At 51.5% G+C, this 15,759-nt stretch overlaps 2 protein-coding genes across 3 annotated transcripts in view; one reads left to right on the top strand and one right to left on the bottom strand.

The window, feature by feature from the left end:
- Nucleotides 1-4,841, top strand: part of MYO1D (myosin ID) — a 410,223-nt gene extending 405,382 nt beyond the window's left edge. Inside the window, exon 22 of the mRNA XM_020963220.2 lies at nt 1,863-4,841. Within this exon, the coding sequence (XP_020818879.1) occupies nt 1,863-2,019 (157 nt within the window). The 3' untranslated portion in view covers nt 2,020-4,841. The remainder of the gene's footprint in view (nt 1-1,862) is intronic.
- A 1,653-nt stretch (nt 4,842-6,494) lies between these two features.
- On the bottom strand, nt 6,495-11,265 carry CDK5R1 (cyclin dependent kinase 5 regulatory subunit 1). Of its 2 annotated transcripts, none has more exons than XM_020963359.2 (2): nt 11,018-11,265; nt 6,495-10,651 (listed from the first exon to the last, which is right to left on the bottom strand). In XM_020963359.2, the coding sequence occupies exon 2, from the start codon at nt 10,469-10,471 to the stop codon at nt 9,551-9,553; it is 921 nt and encodes a 306-aa protein (XP_020819018.1). In that variant the 5' UTR covers nt 10,472-10,651; nt 11,018-11,265; the 3' UTR covers nt 6,495-9,550. The 2 variants fall into 2 exon arrangements, with proteins under 2 accessions (XP_020819018.1, XP_020819017.1); XM_020963358.2 differs by having other exon boundaries at nt 6,495-10,648.
- Nucleotides 11,266-15,759: the final 4,494 nt, after the last annotated feature.

The following is a 15,759-nucleotide window of genomic DNA, read 5'->3' as shown; positions in this document are numbered from 1 at the left end:
TGCTTGGCCCAGCTCAAAGTAGCTTTAAGGGAACCATGAAGGCAGAATGTCATGTGGGGAAAGAGACTGGATTTATTCAGCTTGGCTCTAGAGAGAAGACCCAGTAGCACCGTGGCCGGTTTGACAAAAGGAAAAACTTCTTAGCATTGTGAGCTGTCCAAAAGCTCCCTGTCACTGCAGACTCCCTGGGGGGTAAGACTCAAGACAAGGACCATTGGTTAATTCCATTAGAATGGAAGCCCATCGTAGGCAGGGGTTGTTTCATTCTTTGCACTTGTATCCCTGTTGTTCTGCATAGTGCCTGGCCCCTACCTATTCTGCACCCCATTATTCAGTTCAAGGAGTCCAGATGAACACCCAGAGGAAGACCTGGCTTGGATGTGCCCTATATATATTTGTACATATCATATAGAAAACACACAAATAATCATAGACAGTGTCTTATGTCAGAGTCGTGTCTTTAAGAGGCCCTACACTGGGGGCAGCTAAGTGGTGCAGTGGATAGAGGACTGGCCCTGGAGGACCAGAGTTCAAATCCAGCCTCAGACATTTACTAGCTGTGTGACCCTGGGCAAGTCGCTTCACCCCAATTGCCTTCACACACACAAGAAAGGTCCTATCCTGCAAACTCAAGGCCACCCAAGTCACCCACCTGAGACCTATATGTCTCTGGGCTCCCCTTGAGCATCTCAGAGAAGGTAGGACCCCAGCTAGCTCACCTGGGCCTCTACCTGACGATAGTAAATATTGGGTCTCAGCCCACTTTGACAAGTTTCTTTGTCTTTTTCTAAAGCAGACAGCTTCTTAAGTAAATTCAGTGATGGGGAGGTGCCTTCTTTGTACCCCAAGAAGGTAGCCAAGGCAGAGAGGGCTGTTTTTCTCAGTTCTTCCACCTCAAGTCTAACTGGGGCATCTCAGCAGCTAAGAGAAAGCTTGACTGAGCCAACAATTCAACATCAACAGGGCCTCCACCAGGGGCAAAAAATAGATCTGTAACTCCCAGCACAGCTGTTATATGGGGAGCAAGGAGGGAGAAAGAAGCAGGGCTCATTGCCCTGGCCTTGGACTGGGAAACAAAATGGGCCATCGGTCACCTGACCTCTTCCTATCTTTCCATGCAACTGTGGGCCCACCCCATTTGTTTGGCCCAGCTCCAGTGTGGGAGGGCAAAAGGCTTGAGACAAGGATGGGCATAGCTAGTTTTTGTCTGCAGAGCAAGGCCAGGCAGTTGGGAGGAGGTGGAAGAGACAAAATTATTTGGCTAAAAAAAGACATGAGTGTGACTGTTCTGCGTGTGTGTGTGTATGTATGTAAGTAGAAGTGATCCTTACATCGGCTCCCCTCCCCTCTCCAGGAAAAAAAAAAAGCCATCTGGAGCCCCACAGGGCTCTGCTCCCACCCAGGCTGCATCCCAGTCAGATGGCAAACCCATGTGTGAATCTCCACCAGAAATGCACTGTCGGTGTTAGCCTCCTTCTCCATCAGACAGGCTGGAGCAATTTCCAGTTCACTGCACATCCTCGGTTAACCCTTGGGTGTTTTCTGGAACCTGACTGCGGGGCAGACGGAGGCTTTCCGTCCCAGATTCCCTTTGGAGATGGCTGAACGGAGAGGCTCAGTGGCTGACCTTCCCTCCTGCTCATCCTCCCCCTGAGGTCCGGGGCTGTTAGCATTTCCAAGGCCTGCTGGGAGCCCACCTGCCTCCGCGCAGTCTATCAGGGGCCCTTCTCCTCCCCAAAGGGGCTGTTCAGCATTGGCAGGGCGGGGATTTGCCAAGGCTACAAGGCTGGGAGGGAGGTAACATTGACTTGGAAGCCTGCCTGTCTGATGTGTGTGCGGTTTTTGATTTTTTGTCATTTCAGTGAGAAACGACACCTACAAGTCAACGTCAACAACCCCGTTCAGTGTAGCCTGCATGGCAAGAAGTGCACCGTCTCCGTGGAAACACGCATTAACCAGCCGGAGCCCGACTTCACCAAGAACCGCTCGGGCTTCACTCTCAGTGTGCCAGGGAACTAGCTGGCAGCCCCCAAGCTGGAGAGAGACAGAGACCTTGGCCGGGGGGGGGGGGGGGGGGGGAGGTTTCAATCAGCTCAGCAGAGGCTTGCTGCCCTACACCCCCATCGCCTGGAGGCTAGGGAGCAGACTCCCAGGAAGCTTTTTGTCCTTGCTAAGCATAATAGATTCAAATCTAATCTGCTGAATCGCCTGCTAATGTGGTTCAGGCAACCTGACTAGGAATGAACTCAGAATGGGCTTTCGGGGGGAGAGCGCTCTGACTGTACCTTCTCTTTCCTCCCCCTCACCCCTCCTTCCATTGACCCATGACCACTCCCGAGAGGGAACTTTTCTTCTTCTGGCTTCCTTTTATCCTCCACTTCCTCTTTCCCAATGTTCTGTCACCTCCACTAGAGAAACCAAAGAGCTGGGGGGGGGGGGGAGGCTCACCCACAGCACCAAGGCTAACAACCAAATCACATTGGCAACTCAAGAGTAACTTAAAGCCTTCCCCTGACTGCTCAGGTTGCTACTTCTAACTAGTGAGCATGATGCAACCCTGTAAAAGGATGGGGAGAAGGAGCCCCACATCTTAAAAGGGTGTTCTTTAGAGAACAGCACCAAAGGATTGGGAATGTAACCTGCTCAGACCTGGAACTGAGTGGTGCCTACCTGGCTAGGGCCTCTGATCCTCACATCCCCCGACTCAAACGTCAGCTGTGCCTTCAGGAATGTCTGCCTGGGACACTTATCTCCGGGCCCGGAGGCTTGATGGGAGGCTGAAAGCCCTGCACGTGGGCTTTGCCTTTCCCTAGCACCACCCAACAGCAGGCCATCGTGTTCAGAACCCAAAAGCCAAGGTCTCCCCCAGTTCCAAATCTCCCGGCAAGGCGGCTCTCCCAGCCCAGGACACAAAAGGTCGGATTTAGGGATTCTGCACTTTGCACCACCTGCCTATCTATCATGCTTGTACCTGGGCGGCTGCCCCACCCCACTGAGGCCTTCTCTATCACCTGTCCAGTGGAGGAGAAGTGTGTTATGCTAAAAACCATTCTCTTTAGTTAACCAAGCATTCCCTTCTCTGTGTTGCACATATAACCTGTCTCAGCCCTTACTTTTACTGTTGTGAGAGTTTCTTCATCAGATGCCTTTTCTGTAAAACACTTTTTGTCAGTACTGATGAGAGGTGTAGGTTAGGGGCCAGAGGGGTTCAGGGGGTTGGGAGCCTTTTTTTAGTACATCTGATTGTATACTGGGCTTATTTTGAGATATATGAATGTGGTGGGAAGGAAGTGGCATTATGGGATTATGGAAAGTGGGGAGATTAATAAGTAATTAATAATTAGAGATTAGTGATGGATCCTGGCACTGCGGGCCAGGCCAGGACTCCCACCCTTCATGCTGCACAAAGCCTGATAATATGAAACCAGGCAAAGATCCCTAGAGTAGAGAAATGCAACCATTTTGCCTTTCTGTGCCCAGCTAAAAGTATATGCATATCAGGCCTAAGCAGGGAGAAAAGCCCTCCCAAGACTACATATCTTATTTTCTAAGCCGGCCAAGCCAAGAAATGGTTGTTGTCCTGGGAGTGGCACAAACCTGGGATCAGATCGGTAGAGAGGAGCACTTCCCTGGGCTGAGCATTCTCACGTGTCACTGAAAAAAAAAAAAGAGTGCTGAGGTATGAGCTTACCCAGGGAAGGATGGTTCATTAGCATCTCAAAAGGAAGGCAAAAACTGGGGACTCCATCTTGGAGCAAGAATAAGTGAACTCTGCCCCTAGGAGCTTGGATGATTGGGGGAGGGGGGAAGGGCTCGTATTTGGGATTCTCTTTAGCCACTCACTCCTGTTTCCTCTAGATCCTTTCCCCATCCCCCAGCCTTCCTCCGACCCCACAAAGGACAAGCCAAGTTCCCCTGTGCAGCCCAGAGGGAAGGGAGCAGCGGCAAGTCGCCAGTGCCTGCCGGTGCCTTGGCCCAACCTGAGGTCCCGCTCCCTAAATTCCCTTGGTTCCAGCTTGTCCCCCTTGCACGGGGTCCGCCCCAAAGGTGCCCACCTGCATTTGCACTGTGTGGGATTCCCCCACAAGGGCTCCCACTGGCATTCTCCTTGTTGCCTTCCTTTTTTTTTTAATCTTATTAAAGAAGCCATATCAAACATTGGCAAATAGAGGCAAGCCTCTCACAGCTGCTTTAATAGCGGGCACCTGATACCGAGTTCAGCAATACTCTCAGTGGTGCCGATTACCTGTAGATGCCTGTAGAACAGACCGATGATAACCTTCTCCTTCCTTTCCATATATTCACCCAAGTATCTTACTTCGAACTACGCGTTTGTTAAAGTCTCCTAAAACTTGCCAAACGAGCCGTCTTCAAGGCCGGGGGTGAAGGAGGCCTTTCAGATTTTTATTTTTAATTCTTCTTGACAAGAAAAATAAAGGGAGGCCCTTCTTTTGGAAGATCTATTTTGTTTCTCTTGGCCCAGCGCCAGAGTCCCCACCCCAGCCTAGGACCGCCGCAGTGAGGGCCAGGGGAGTGCCTGGCTGTCCGATGAGCTCATGCTTCTGATCTGCTGCAAAAAGAGGTCGCAGGAAACTGTGACTGAAGGGCAAAGTTGGAGCTCTGATAATGCCTTGGCATCTGGGCAGTGGTGGAGGGAGGAGGAGGGAGAGGAAAGGGATATATATGGTGATTGTATGTAATGAAGTGTTTCTCTTGATTAAATTAAATGCAGGTTTTTTTTGTTGGTGCATATATTCCTATTTTTCATTAAATTAACTTTATTTCCAAAGCCTATTTTGATTCACCACGAAGAGCAATAAAGCATTGAATCTTATTTTTAAGGTTGTTCTAGTTCTGTGTCATTTTTAAATGGGGGTAGGGGTGGGGTCTTCTAGAGCAACAAATGTTTACTATGTGCCTACTCTGTACCGGGCACTGGGGCTACAAAAACAAATGATGTCAGACTGACCCTTCAGGAGCTGGCCAGCTCCAGGTCAGCTGAAGGACTTTGGAAGGCAGGTTACATAAAATGGAGAATTGGTCTAGGGCGTTGGAATGAAAAGATTGAATGGCAAAACCAAGTTAGACAATCAAGATAGTGCTAAATTCAGAAGTTTGTCTTCCACCTTGCTGAGGCGTCTCCTCTGAATGGGCACTTTCCAGTTCCTTATCCTTTGCTCTGTGGCAACGACCCATTTGAAAAGCGCACTTCTCCCAGAACACCAGCGAAGACTTTGGAACAAGGCCAGGCCACCACCTTGTAGCCCCTACCAATGCAAAGTGGGCACAAAGGGGAAGCGGGAAAAGCAAATAAACCAAACTTTATGAGGTTGAAGGAGAAAAACTGGGGGGGGGGGCCAGAATGAGCTGAAACATCTTCCTAGGTCTGCCACAGAACCAGCAGGGTAATCTATGCCCAGTAGGGAACTCAGTGCCACTCCTTCCCTCCCAGAGAGAAGACCACATGTGCCTAGCCTCCCTCCCTCGGTTATATGAAGTAATGAGGATAGCCTTGGGAAAGCCCAGTGGTTCTGCAGACAAAAGACCATCACGGCTCTCTGACTGGCAGGCCGTAGGACAGGAAACGCCTTCTCCTGTGCCTTTCAGATGGGGGGGCATCAGTGCCATCCAGCTGTGTTAGTGCCCAGAGTGGGGATGCTGAGGGGAGGGGGAGTTCCTCAGTTGCTGCTATTACCAGCCACCACCAGGGAGCTGGGCCTGCAGGAAAAAAGATGAGAGGGCTCTTAATTCTCCCTTGGTTCTCTTCCCTGAAGTATAGGGATGATTTTCATCGAAATGTTGTAAGGACAGATCTAACTTTGAGCAGATGATTGCTATTAGAACCTGGGAAAAAGAAAAGCAGGGCTTTTCTTTATCCCTATTTTTGCTATCAGGATTTGAAATGTGGCCATGATCACAGATCCTGAAACCTTCTGGGTCTCCAGTGAGACATTGCCAGCTTATAGGGCCTTAGTTGGACTCCCAGACCTTGATCTTAGCTTGTCTCACAAGGATCAGTTGAATGGAACTGACAGACCCAGGAGGGCCATAGCAAAAAGATTCAAACCCAATTCATATGGAGAATTCCCCGGGAAGCAGGAAATGGCATGAGCAAACAGCACCTGGAGCAGGGACCTCAGTGTCAGAATGGGAGGCAGACACAAGTGTCACCCTCCCTCCTCCCCCATCAGGCTGAGTGGAGCCAGCCCTTAAACCTTGTTAACAGCTGCTTAGCCATGGGGATGTCCCTCACTCCCACTTGGCTCCAGGTCAAATCTCTCAGAAACCCCCCCCTTCCTGCTTTCCTGTCCACTTGGAGATCCTGCTTCTCCATTCAAGCCCTCTTGCCTCGAATATCAAAGCCCAGGGACTGAGGGTGTGCCAGTATAATTATGTCCCCTCCTTTCCCTGGGAGTCACTCCCTCCCCCTAGATTGAAGCCAACCCATACACACACCTTGAATAACCAACCACAGAGAGGGGCCTGGGGCTGCATCATGGATGGTCAGTGCATTTTATTTAATCAGCACGGTACAAAAATAAATAAAAATAAGGGGAGGGAATTAAATTACAGCCAGACTGAGCTTCATGACTTTGTCAGATTATAAACCACACATACTTACAAACACGCTACACATACATACAAAATGAGACAAATATAAATTAATATTAACAACACCCACAATTTGGTCAAAGGAGATCTACAGAGGAAATTGCACTAAAAAAGAAACCAACATACACCACACGCACATGGGCAATTAGCAGTTTCAAATATACAGCTGTGGATCATTTCAAGTCGGGGAGGCAAGGGAAGAAGGGGGGAAACGGCACATTTTTTTTCCGTTGCAAGTTTAACAATCGCTGGAATCAAACTGAACCCTAAAAACTGCATGGTAAGAAATCCATCGATCCCCCCCGAGGGCTGATAGGAAGAAGAAGGGGGGGGGGAAGGAGAGAAACCAGATACTGAGAGAGATTCCTCTGACTTGGTTTGTGCATGGGTGTACATGTTCCCAGCCATCTGTTCTAAGATTATTTTCTGAAGACACAAAATGTGCCTGTTTGCATGCACAAGATCACTGTAAAAGCAACAAAGAAGAAAGGGGTTGTCTTGGTTTTGTTTTTGTTTTTGTTTTTTTGTCGGTTAGTTTCTTTTTTTCTTTTTTTTTCTTTTTGTTCTAAAAGTATTCTTCATAGCAGCATGTCAGTCGTGTTCATTGCTTGCACACTCAAGTATATCAGTTGGTCCTTTACACAACACTGGTGATCGGTGCAGGGAAGGAGAGGGGCAGGGAACAATATACTTTACAATGATTTAACTACATGGTTGAATCTTTTTCCTTTAGGCCCCAACCACCTCTGAAACTTGCACCTCTGCCTCCTCCTCCTCCCCTAGGGGAAAAAAAAATAAATAAATACAGGGAAAGAGAAGGATGAACAGACCCCAAACCGGAATCCAATCAAAGGAGCTCAACCAGAGAGTTTCAGTCCAGGCTCAGCTAGCCCGACTTGGGATTAAAAACAAGTCACCTTCATTCTTCTTTCAGTTACTTGGCACCCAAAGTTCCTTCCTTTGGGGAATAAACCACAGAAAAAGTCAATCAAGGGAGACTCCAGCTGTCCAGCTGGGCGTCGTGCTGGTCACTTTGCAGAGGCTCCTTCTTCCAGTTCCTCATCCAAAGAATATCTTCCAGTCCACGTTAATGGCTCAGTTTAGGCCTCACTTCTGAGGCTGGGCAGACGCTCTCCTTCCTTACCTGTGCAATCTGGGCACCGCAGGCTGACTCAAGTTGGCTGCCTGCTCCAGACATCATAAGACAAAGGCCGATTTCACAGCTTTCTCTTCCTTTTTTTCCTTTTTTTTTTGTTAAAAAAAAAATCCATTTTGACTTTTCACTCCAGAACTGCTTGCTGCTGACTCCAGCAACCATCTAATTAAGTGTTCTACCTAACCCTACACAAAATGACCCTTTATCTCCCATTGTGGACGAATTCCAGCACCAACAGGGCGAACCTTCCCCCTGGGTTGCCAGGCCAAAGAGAAGAACATCTTGTAGTGTTAGTCACCTTTGTTTCTCACGGCCAGGGTGAAGGGTTACTGAAACAGACCTGCTTCCTCCTCTCATTGTCCCTAATGACCCGAGCTACTAAAGATACCTTAAGGGGCCAAGCACCTGCAATGTCACAAATGTGGTGTCCATGGCAGCCACTGGAAAAGGTGAGGACCAGTGGTTTTGGATGACACATTGTCAACTGAACAGGCTCCAGAAGCAATTAGAGTGTGAGTCCCGATTTCATAATTGTCTAGGAGATCCAGTTCCCATCCTGGGGCCTGTGGGGGCTTCATACAAGCTGTTTGGAAACAACTTGAAATTGGCAGGGGGGAGGGGGAGAGTGAGGCACCTTGACACCAGGGCCAGCCCAGATCAATTGAACCAGCTGCTTGAGCTCTGCAGGCCCTGTGCCATTTGGACCTGCAAGTGGCCCCCGTCCTGAGCTAAGCACCAACTCAAGGGAGCCAGGCTGCTGCCAGGCAGCTAGAGCAGTATCCCCCATCCATAGGTATGACACACAAGGTAACTCAGTGGCATTATTCAGATAAATTATTCTCCAAAAAAAAAAGAAGGTATCCCTAAGCAGAGTCCCAGGGACTGTGTCCTGGGACTCAGGAAGCTGCTACCCATAATCCAGATAGTCTAATGAGCCTGACCAGCTTCACTAGACAGGTGTGAACACCTAGGGCCTGGGATAAATAAGAAGCAGGACAGGGAGGGTAGAACTCTAAATTACAGGCCTTCCCTTTTCCCACTCTGAGAAATTTCCCCAAAAACACCCAGCATAATAACATAAGGTTTAAAAAAATTCAAGATTGATTTTCTTCCCTCTAGCAGCCATTTTCTGCTAATTAGAGTGATGTGGGCTACAAGTTGGTTCCAGGGCAGCCAGGAACTGACAAGTTCCAGTTCACTGTATTAGCAAGGCCCAGGCTGATATCCTTGGGAGGAGCCCCCAGTCATTCAGGACACAGCTGCCATTTGGGGAAATGAATTCCTCCCCCTCCCTGGGATTGCACGAGGGGATAGGGGTAGAGCTGGGTGAGTAAGGGGACTTCAGCCAGGAAGAGTAAGATCTATTTCTAGGACAAGGGGTCTCTTGTGAGATAAGCTAAGGCCTCTCCATCTCAAAGTTCAATACCTCCTCACCTCACCCCATTCCCAGGACCAGGCAAAGGGGAGGGGGCGAAGGGGGTGTAATAAGGGGCAAGGATAGCCAGTACTTAGAAGTTACGGAGAGCAAGGATTCGGTGGCCAGAAAACAACTTGGAAATCATCACCTAAACTTTGCAAAAGGTTCCCAGACCCCCAAAAAAAAATGCTCCCCAGAGAGTCAGAAGTTAAGGACCAGGGCTGGACTAAACCAGGGTGGGGGAGGCCAAGAATAGGGAGGCCCTTCAGTGGCTTTGCTAGACACATATGTTCACAAAACTTTGCGTTTAATAATAAATTAAAAAAATGTACTGTTCCCATAAGCCGCACACGTGTGAGTGGAATTCACCGGTCCAGTCCGATAAGGAGCCGATTCTTGTCCTCCTGACTGCATTCATTCTTCAGGTCGGCAAACACCTGAGTGAAGTAGTGGGGGTCAGCATTAATCTGGAGCATCTTGGGGCTCATGAGATTGATAATGGAGAGGCAGCGGTCCCAAAATGCCTCCTTACAGCTCTCCACCAGGAAGGGCTTGAGTGGGTAGGAGATCTCATTACCCATGTAGGAATAGGAGAGGTATAGGCAGGTCAGCAGGACAGCCTGGAGCTCATGGTCCGTGGCCACCTCGGAGGAAATGACGTCCCTGCAGAGCATATACAGGAAGACCACGTTGGCCGGCGTGATGAAGCCCTGGTCCTGCCAGCCTTGAAGAAGCAGCGAACGGTCAACGCTTCGCAACCAGAGCACTGGGTCCGTGGGGGACAGGTGCTTCAGGCGGTAGCATCTCCGGCACAGGAATTCCCCCAAGCACCGCAGGAGTTCACTGGTGGAGGCCTGGACGATGACCCGCTTGGGCGTCCCAGGAGCAGTGGAGTTGGGGTGGGGGGCCTTCTTGACGGAGGACACAGCAGTCTGGGAACCAGACAGCTGGTTGGCACTGGGGGCCGGAGGCTGGGTGGGCTGGGGCTGGGCGAACGTGGACAGGTTGGCGCAAGAGAGCGACTTCTTCAGGTTCTCATTGTTCAGGTGGGTGATGTTGTTCTGGTAGCTGCTGTTGGGCTGGACCTTCTTGGAGTTTTTCTTCTTGGCTGACACGGCCACAATCCTCTTCCAGGGCAACACGGAGATGATGGAGTGTCTTTTCAAGCTCTTATCCTTGGCGTTTTTGCTGTTTTGCACAGCGGTGTAATGGCCCACGGTGGCCGAGCCATCCTCAAAGATCGTGGCCTTCCGGTAGCTGGGGGACAGGGACAGGACCGTGCCCATGGTGTCAGGTGGGAAGCACAAGCGGAGGCTGGGAGGAGGTAGGGACAGTCCACCTGGGGGCCCAGCCTGCCAGGGCCAGAACCCCGTTCCAGAAGAGCCTCTCCTTAGGTGCCCCTGGATTGGGGGCTGGGACTCAGGGAGGGGCTGGACTCTGATGAAAAGCGGCCCCCTTCAGATCTGCTGATAAAAACAAGATGGTTTCTCTTAGCATCAGGAAAGCTGAAGCCTCCCGGGATCCTCAATCTCTCTGTGCCCACCCTTCTCCTCGGGAAAGGAATAAGATACCGAACTACTCCACGCCAAACCGGGGGATGCTCCCCCTCCCCGCCTCGGCCGGGCGCAGCCGCCGCAGCCCCCTCGGGGCGCAGCATCCCTCTCCGGCCTCCATTGACTGCAGCATCTTCCCATCCTCCCTCCCTCCCTTCCCCCGCTGCATCCCTTGCTCGCTCCCAGCAGCGCTCCGGGGGACTCGGAGCCCCGGTCCCCCAGTCCCCCCCCTTCCCCGTAGTCCCCGCCAGCAGAGGCTCGGGCGGCGGCTCGGCTTACCGGGAGAGCGGCCCCCGCGGCTGCAGCAGCAGCGCAGCGCGGCTCCTCCTCGGAGCTGGCTCGGCTCCCGCCCTCCGCAGTGCGCACCCGGAGCCGCTCCCTCGGTGGCCCGCCCGCGGCGGCGGCGGCAGCGGGGGCAGCGGCGGCTACGGCGCGGAGGGGCGCGGGAGGGCGCGGAGGGACGCGGGGCTCCCGGCTCTGGCTCAAGCTTCTGTCCAAGGTTCTGCAGCCGGCTGCTCCAGCCCCGCCCCCCGCCGTCCCCCGCCGTCCCGCCGCCCCCCGCCGCCGCCCCCGCCGCCGCCGCCGCGTTCCCGGAGCCCAGCGCCCAGTCGGGGCCGCGCGCTCTGCCCACGCGCCGGCCGACCAGCCCCCGGGCCCGCCTCGTTCCGCTGGGGAAGCCGCCGCCGTGGCCGTGGCCGCTGTCCGCGCTCGCAGCCGCCGCTCGGAGGCCGGGGCGGGAGCCGGAGCCGGAGCCGGAGCCGGAGCCGGAGCCGGAGCCGGAGGAAGCGCCTCTAGTGTCCGCGTTCCATTTCAGAATCCCGAGACACCCGCGGCGGCGGCGGCGGAGGCGGTGGCAGCAGCAGCACGCGGCCCCGGCCCCGCCCCTGCCCCGCCCCCCGAGCTCCGCCTCCTCTCCCCGCCCCTGGCCGCCGTCGCAGCTCCTGCAGCAGCAGCTGCTGCCGCATCGGCCTCGGGGTCCCGGGGGCTGTCAATCGCGCAGCTCCCAGACTGCGGCCGAGGAGACCCAGCCCCGCCCCGCCCCGCCCACGCACGTGCCGCCTTTGTTCCCACCCGAGGCGGAGCCCGAGGGACCCAGACCGACCGCCCGAGGAGGGCGCTGCCCCTGGCCGACGGCCCTCGTCCAGCTTTGGGGGCTCCGCTTCGGGAAGCCGCCGCCGGCCTTTGGCCGGGCTCCTTTCCCCGCAGTCTTCCCGCAGTAGCCCCGCCTGCCGGAGCTGCCAGTCACCGCGCCTAGCGGTGCCCACCCCAGGATCGCCCGGCCCCCACCAAGCGGGGCGAGAGGCGGGGACCGGCACCGGCGGCTAGATCCCTTCTCCCCATCCAAGTCACTTCCAGACCCTCCCAGGCGGGCGATCGTTAATGGTTAGTGAAGGAAGACATCTGGCTGACAGTCGGGCTACTGGCGCTGGAGTCTTTTCTACTTTCTCATGACCCTTCAAAAACAAAAGAAAAAACCAATACTTCCATCATTGGTGATATCACCGACATGACACCTGTGCTTGGGCAAAGCGCACTGGATGGATTCAAAGAAGGCCCGGGTGCCTTCAAATCTCTCGGGTTTTCGGTTTTCCTCTTTAAAATGAGGGAGCTAAGCTAGATGATGGGTAAGTGCCCTGCCAGCTCTGAATCGATGACCCCTCTGCAAGTTAGAGAAACAAGAGCTGACAGTGGCCCCCTTGTTAGGAGCCCCTTGGAATTTAGGCAGGCTGGTCTGTAGACAATAGACCATCCCTGGGCCACTCGTCAAAAAAATCGATCGATCACACACACACACACATACACACACACACACACACACACACACACACACACACACACACACACACACACACACACACACACACACACACACACCCACCCGAAATGCTCTCACAGCAGCAGGCTTGTTGCTTCTCCCATAATGGGCACTAAACTCATTTAAGGTCCCTTCCATCCCTACATTAATGACCTCACAAATAAAGCACATTCTTCCCTGGAGTTGTTTGTGTCTTCAGAGCACCCCTTGTCGCTCACACTAGGACAGGGCCTCTGCCAAGCCAGAGGAGGCTCAATGTGGTTTGAGAACAGTTCAAATGCGGGTTCGGGTACAAAGGTAGCTTTTCTATACCACACACTGGAACAGAGCCAAGCCTTGGCACTTAGGAACTAAAACCTGAGTGAAAGTACACTATGTCTGCAAAGAAGCTGGCCCTGAGCCTTTGCCACGTGAAAGTGACAGGAGGTTCTAATACAGGAGTTTTAAGACTTTGAGCTCACGTGGTGTTTCTATGTTGTTGAGAGGTAATGTGACATATGAAGAAAGCCAGCCCTGTCTGTTAAAGAGCCTTCAGTTCAAATTCTCTGACACATACTAGCTTTGTGACCCTGGGCATTACTTAACTTAGCTTGTTCTAGGTAACTCTTAAGAGTACCAAGTTGGTGGTATTGGTGGAGGCAAGTTCCTAAGACTACTGAAGTCACATCCCACCTTTTTCTACCAGCAACACACAAGACCTGAGTCTGTCTCTCTTTACTTCATAAATGCCAAACCCCATGACCCCTCCTCCAAATCACAAACGAGTTTCTTATTGAAATTTTTAAAAATCAAATACACGGACTGAAGACTTTGTGGGATATATCCAAAACAGTCCCAAATGACATGGGGCTTTTCATTTAGCAGAAAGTGAAGAAAGAATAAAAGCATTTCCCCATCAACTGTTCCTCCCATAGACCAGTAACTGGGATCCTTTCTTGGCAACCCCTTAAATTTGAATTTACTTCACCTTGGAGCTTTAATTTTGAGATAAGGATTTGGTAGTCAAGGGTGAAAACATTCAGTTGAGATCCAGATGTGAACAGAATTTTGGAACTAGAAAATACCTTAAAAATAATCTGGTCCAAACTCATCATTTTACCAATAGGGAAACTGAGGCTTAATGAGAAGTGACTCCAAGTTCCCCAGGCTAGAGGGGGCCAAAATAGGCCTAGAACTCAGGCCTCCTGACTTCTAAGCCTCTGGCCCTTTCCTATGCTACTTTTTTAGCTAGTGTCAGGTCTGTCCCTTTAATCTTAAGGGGGCAAAAATTAGGTAAGAGGCATGATGGAATAAGACAGGCTGTTGATTCTGCCATAAAATTCAGCTACGCTAGAATTCTCTACAATGCTCTACAAAAGTCTGAGATTTTGCTTTCAAATTCAGTGGCAAAAGAGAATTAATTACTGGACTCCAAAAAAAATTTTAGAAAGAGTACTACCCTCCACTCCTCTCCAAACCATCTCACAACACACCTTAGGAAAAGGTTCCTTTTCACAAGCCCCTAAACACATCAGGATTGTTTTTGTGACATTTTGAAGTTCTATAACATCCTGACCTATGAGAATGAGGCATCCCTTGGCTGAATCTGCGCCTTCTCCACATAGGCCCCATTCCTGCCCTCCAAATAGGGAGGTTGTAGCCATTCTATAGGGTGCCCCCAAGTCTGTGTAGTTTTAAAGGTTTGGCACCTTTGGGTTTTTTTTAGGCAATTGGGGTTAAGTGACTTGCCCAGGGTCACACAGCAAGTAAGTGTCAAGTATTTAGTCTGAGGCTGCAATTGAACTCAGGTCCTCCTGACTTCAGGGCTGGTGCTCTATGCACTGTGCCACCTAGCTGCCCCTAATGTTGGCACCTTTGGAACAGGCTAGTGACTGCCTTCAAAGGATCACAGGATTTAGAGCTGGAAGAGACCCTAGCTACATTCTAAAATCCAGTAACTTTATAGAGGAAGAAAGGGAGGCCCCAAAAGATTGAAGTGATTTCTCCAAGGTCTCACAGGTAACAGTCAAGTAGTAAAACCCAAATCCTCACAAACCCCAAGTCTTCTGAGATTCCAAGTCCAGAAGTGTTTCCATTATCACAGCTCTGCAATGGCTGCAGAGGAAGAAGGGTTATGCAGCAGGCCACCACCTTGGCCAGACAGCTGGCCCTCTCCTGTTATAGTTTTTATACCCCTCAATTAACCTCACTTAGTACCAGCCCAGTGGAATTGAGCCTACTTTCCACAACAGTCTCTCTCTCTCTCTCTCTCTCTCTCTCTCTCTCTCTTTCGTGTGTGTGTGTGTGTGTGTGTGTGTGTGTGTGTGTGTGTGTGTGTGTGTCTGTCTGTGTGTTACAATGCAGCCAGAAATGTCTGGATCAAAGAGGCCAGGGTTGGCCTGCTTTTCTCTTCCCTATCCTAAGAGCCCAGTACAGTAAGATCCCTGAGGCCCATCGCCATAAATCAGGGAAGAAATGAAGCCCTTCACCATCCTGCGTGCCCGTCACCCCTCCCAACCCCGGCCTGTAACGGCAAGCAAGATCCCACCAAACCAGTCTTTGTTCCTAATGGGATCCTAGGGCGACATCTAGCGGTTCTTTTAAGCAACACATCACGAAACTACTGCGTGTATCCAGTGGACCACATGGCTTCGCTGTTTTGGCCCGGCAGCCTCCTTGTCCCCTGAGCGCAACCACGTGGCTTACAGCCAGCTGTGCGTCTTCTTCGCCTGACCTTCACAATAAGCCCCTAACAGGTGAATCCGGCCCCAGCCTTCTCCTCTAGACCCTAGGGCACAACACAGGCCCCAAGGGAAGGAGCCTCGTTGAGCAGGATACAAAAGCTTCAGCTGCTTCCCAGCTCCCTTAGAGGTCCCATGTGGGGGTGGAAAGTGATGAACAAAGAATGAGGAAATCGAGGGGCTTGGCATGGGGAGAGAGGAACCTAAGACTAGCCTATAAGATACTCGATACTCTGTATTTGTGAAAATTAACTGACCTGACATCCTCCACCCACCCCACCAGGTCCCTTTAGAGTATTTCCCCCCAAAAAAGAAACGTGAATGGAGTTACACCGAGAACATCTGACGCATGATTATTTCCCATTTAAAATGTTTCTAACATGCAATTATGTAACAAAAATGCTTTTTGACATGTGCCAGTTTTTCAGTATGAAAACAGGCTTACTTTCCTCCATTTTGCTCCAAAATTTTCCACAACCACACCC

Source organism: Phascolarctos cinereus, unplaced genomic scaffold (assembly GCF_003287225.1).
Source record: "Phascolarctos cinereus isolate Bilbo 61053 unplaced genomic scaffold, phaCin_HiC Scaffold_5;HRSCAF=322, whole genome shotgun sequence".
NCBI lineage: Eukaryota > Metazoa > Chordata > Mammalia > Diprotodontia > Phascolarctidae > Phascolarctos > Phascolarctos cinereus.
The sequence above is the reverse complement of the archived record's forward strand: the minus strand, read 5'-3'. Positions and strand labels throughout refer to the sequence as shown.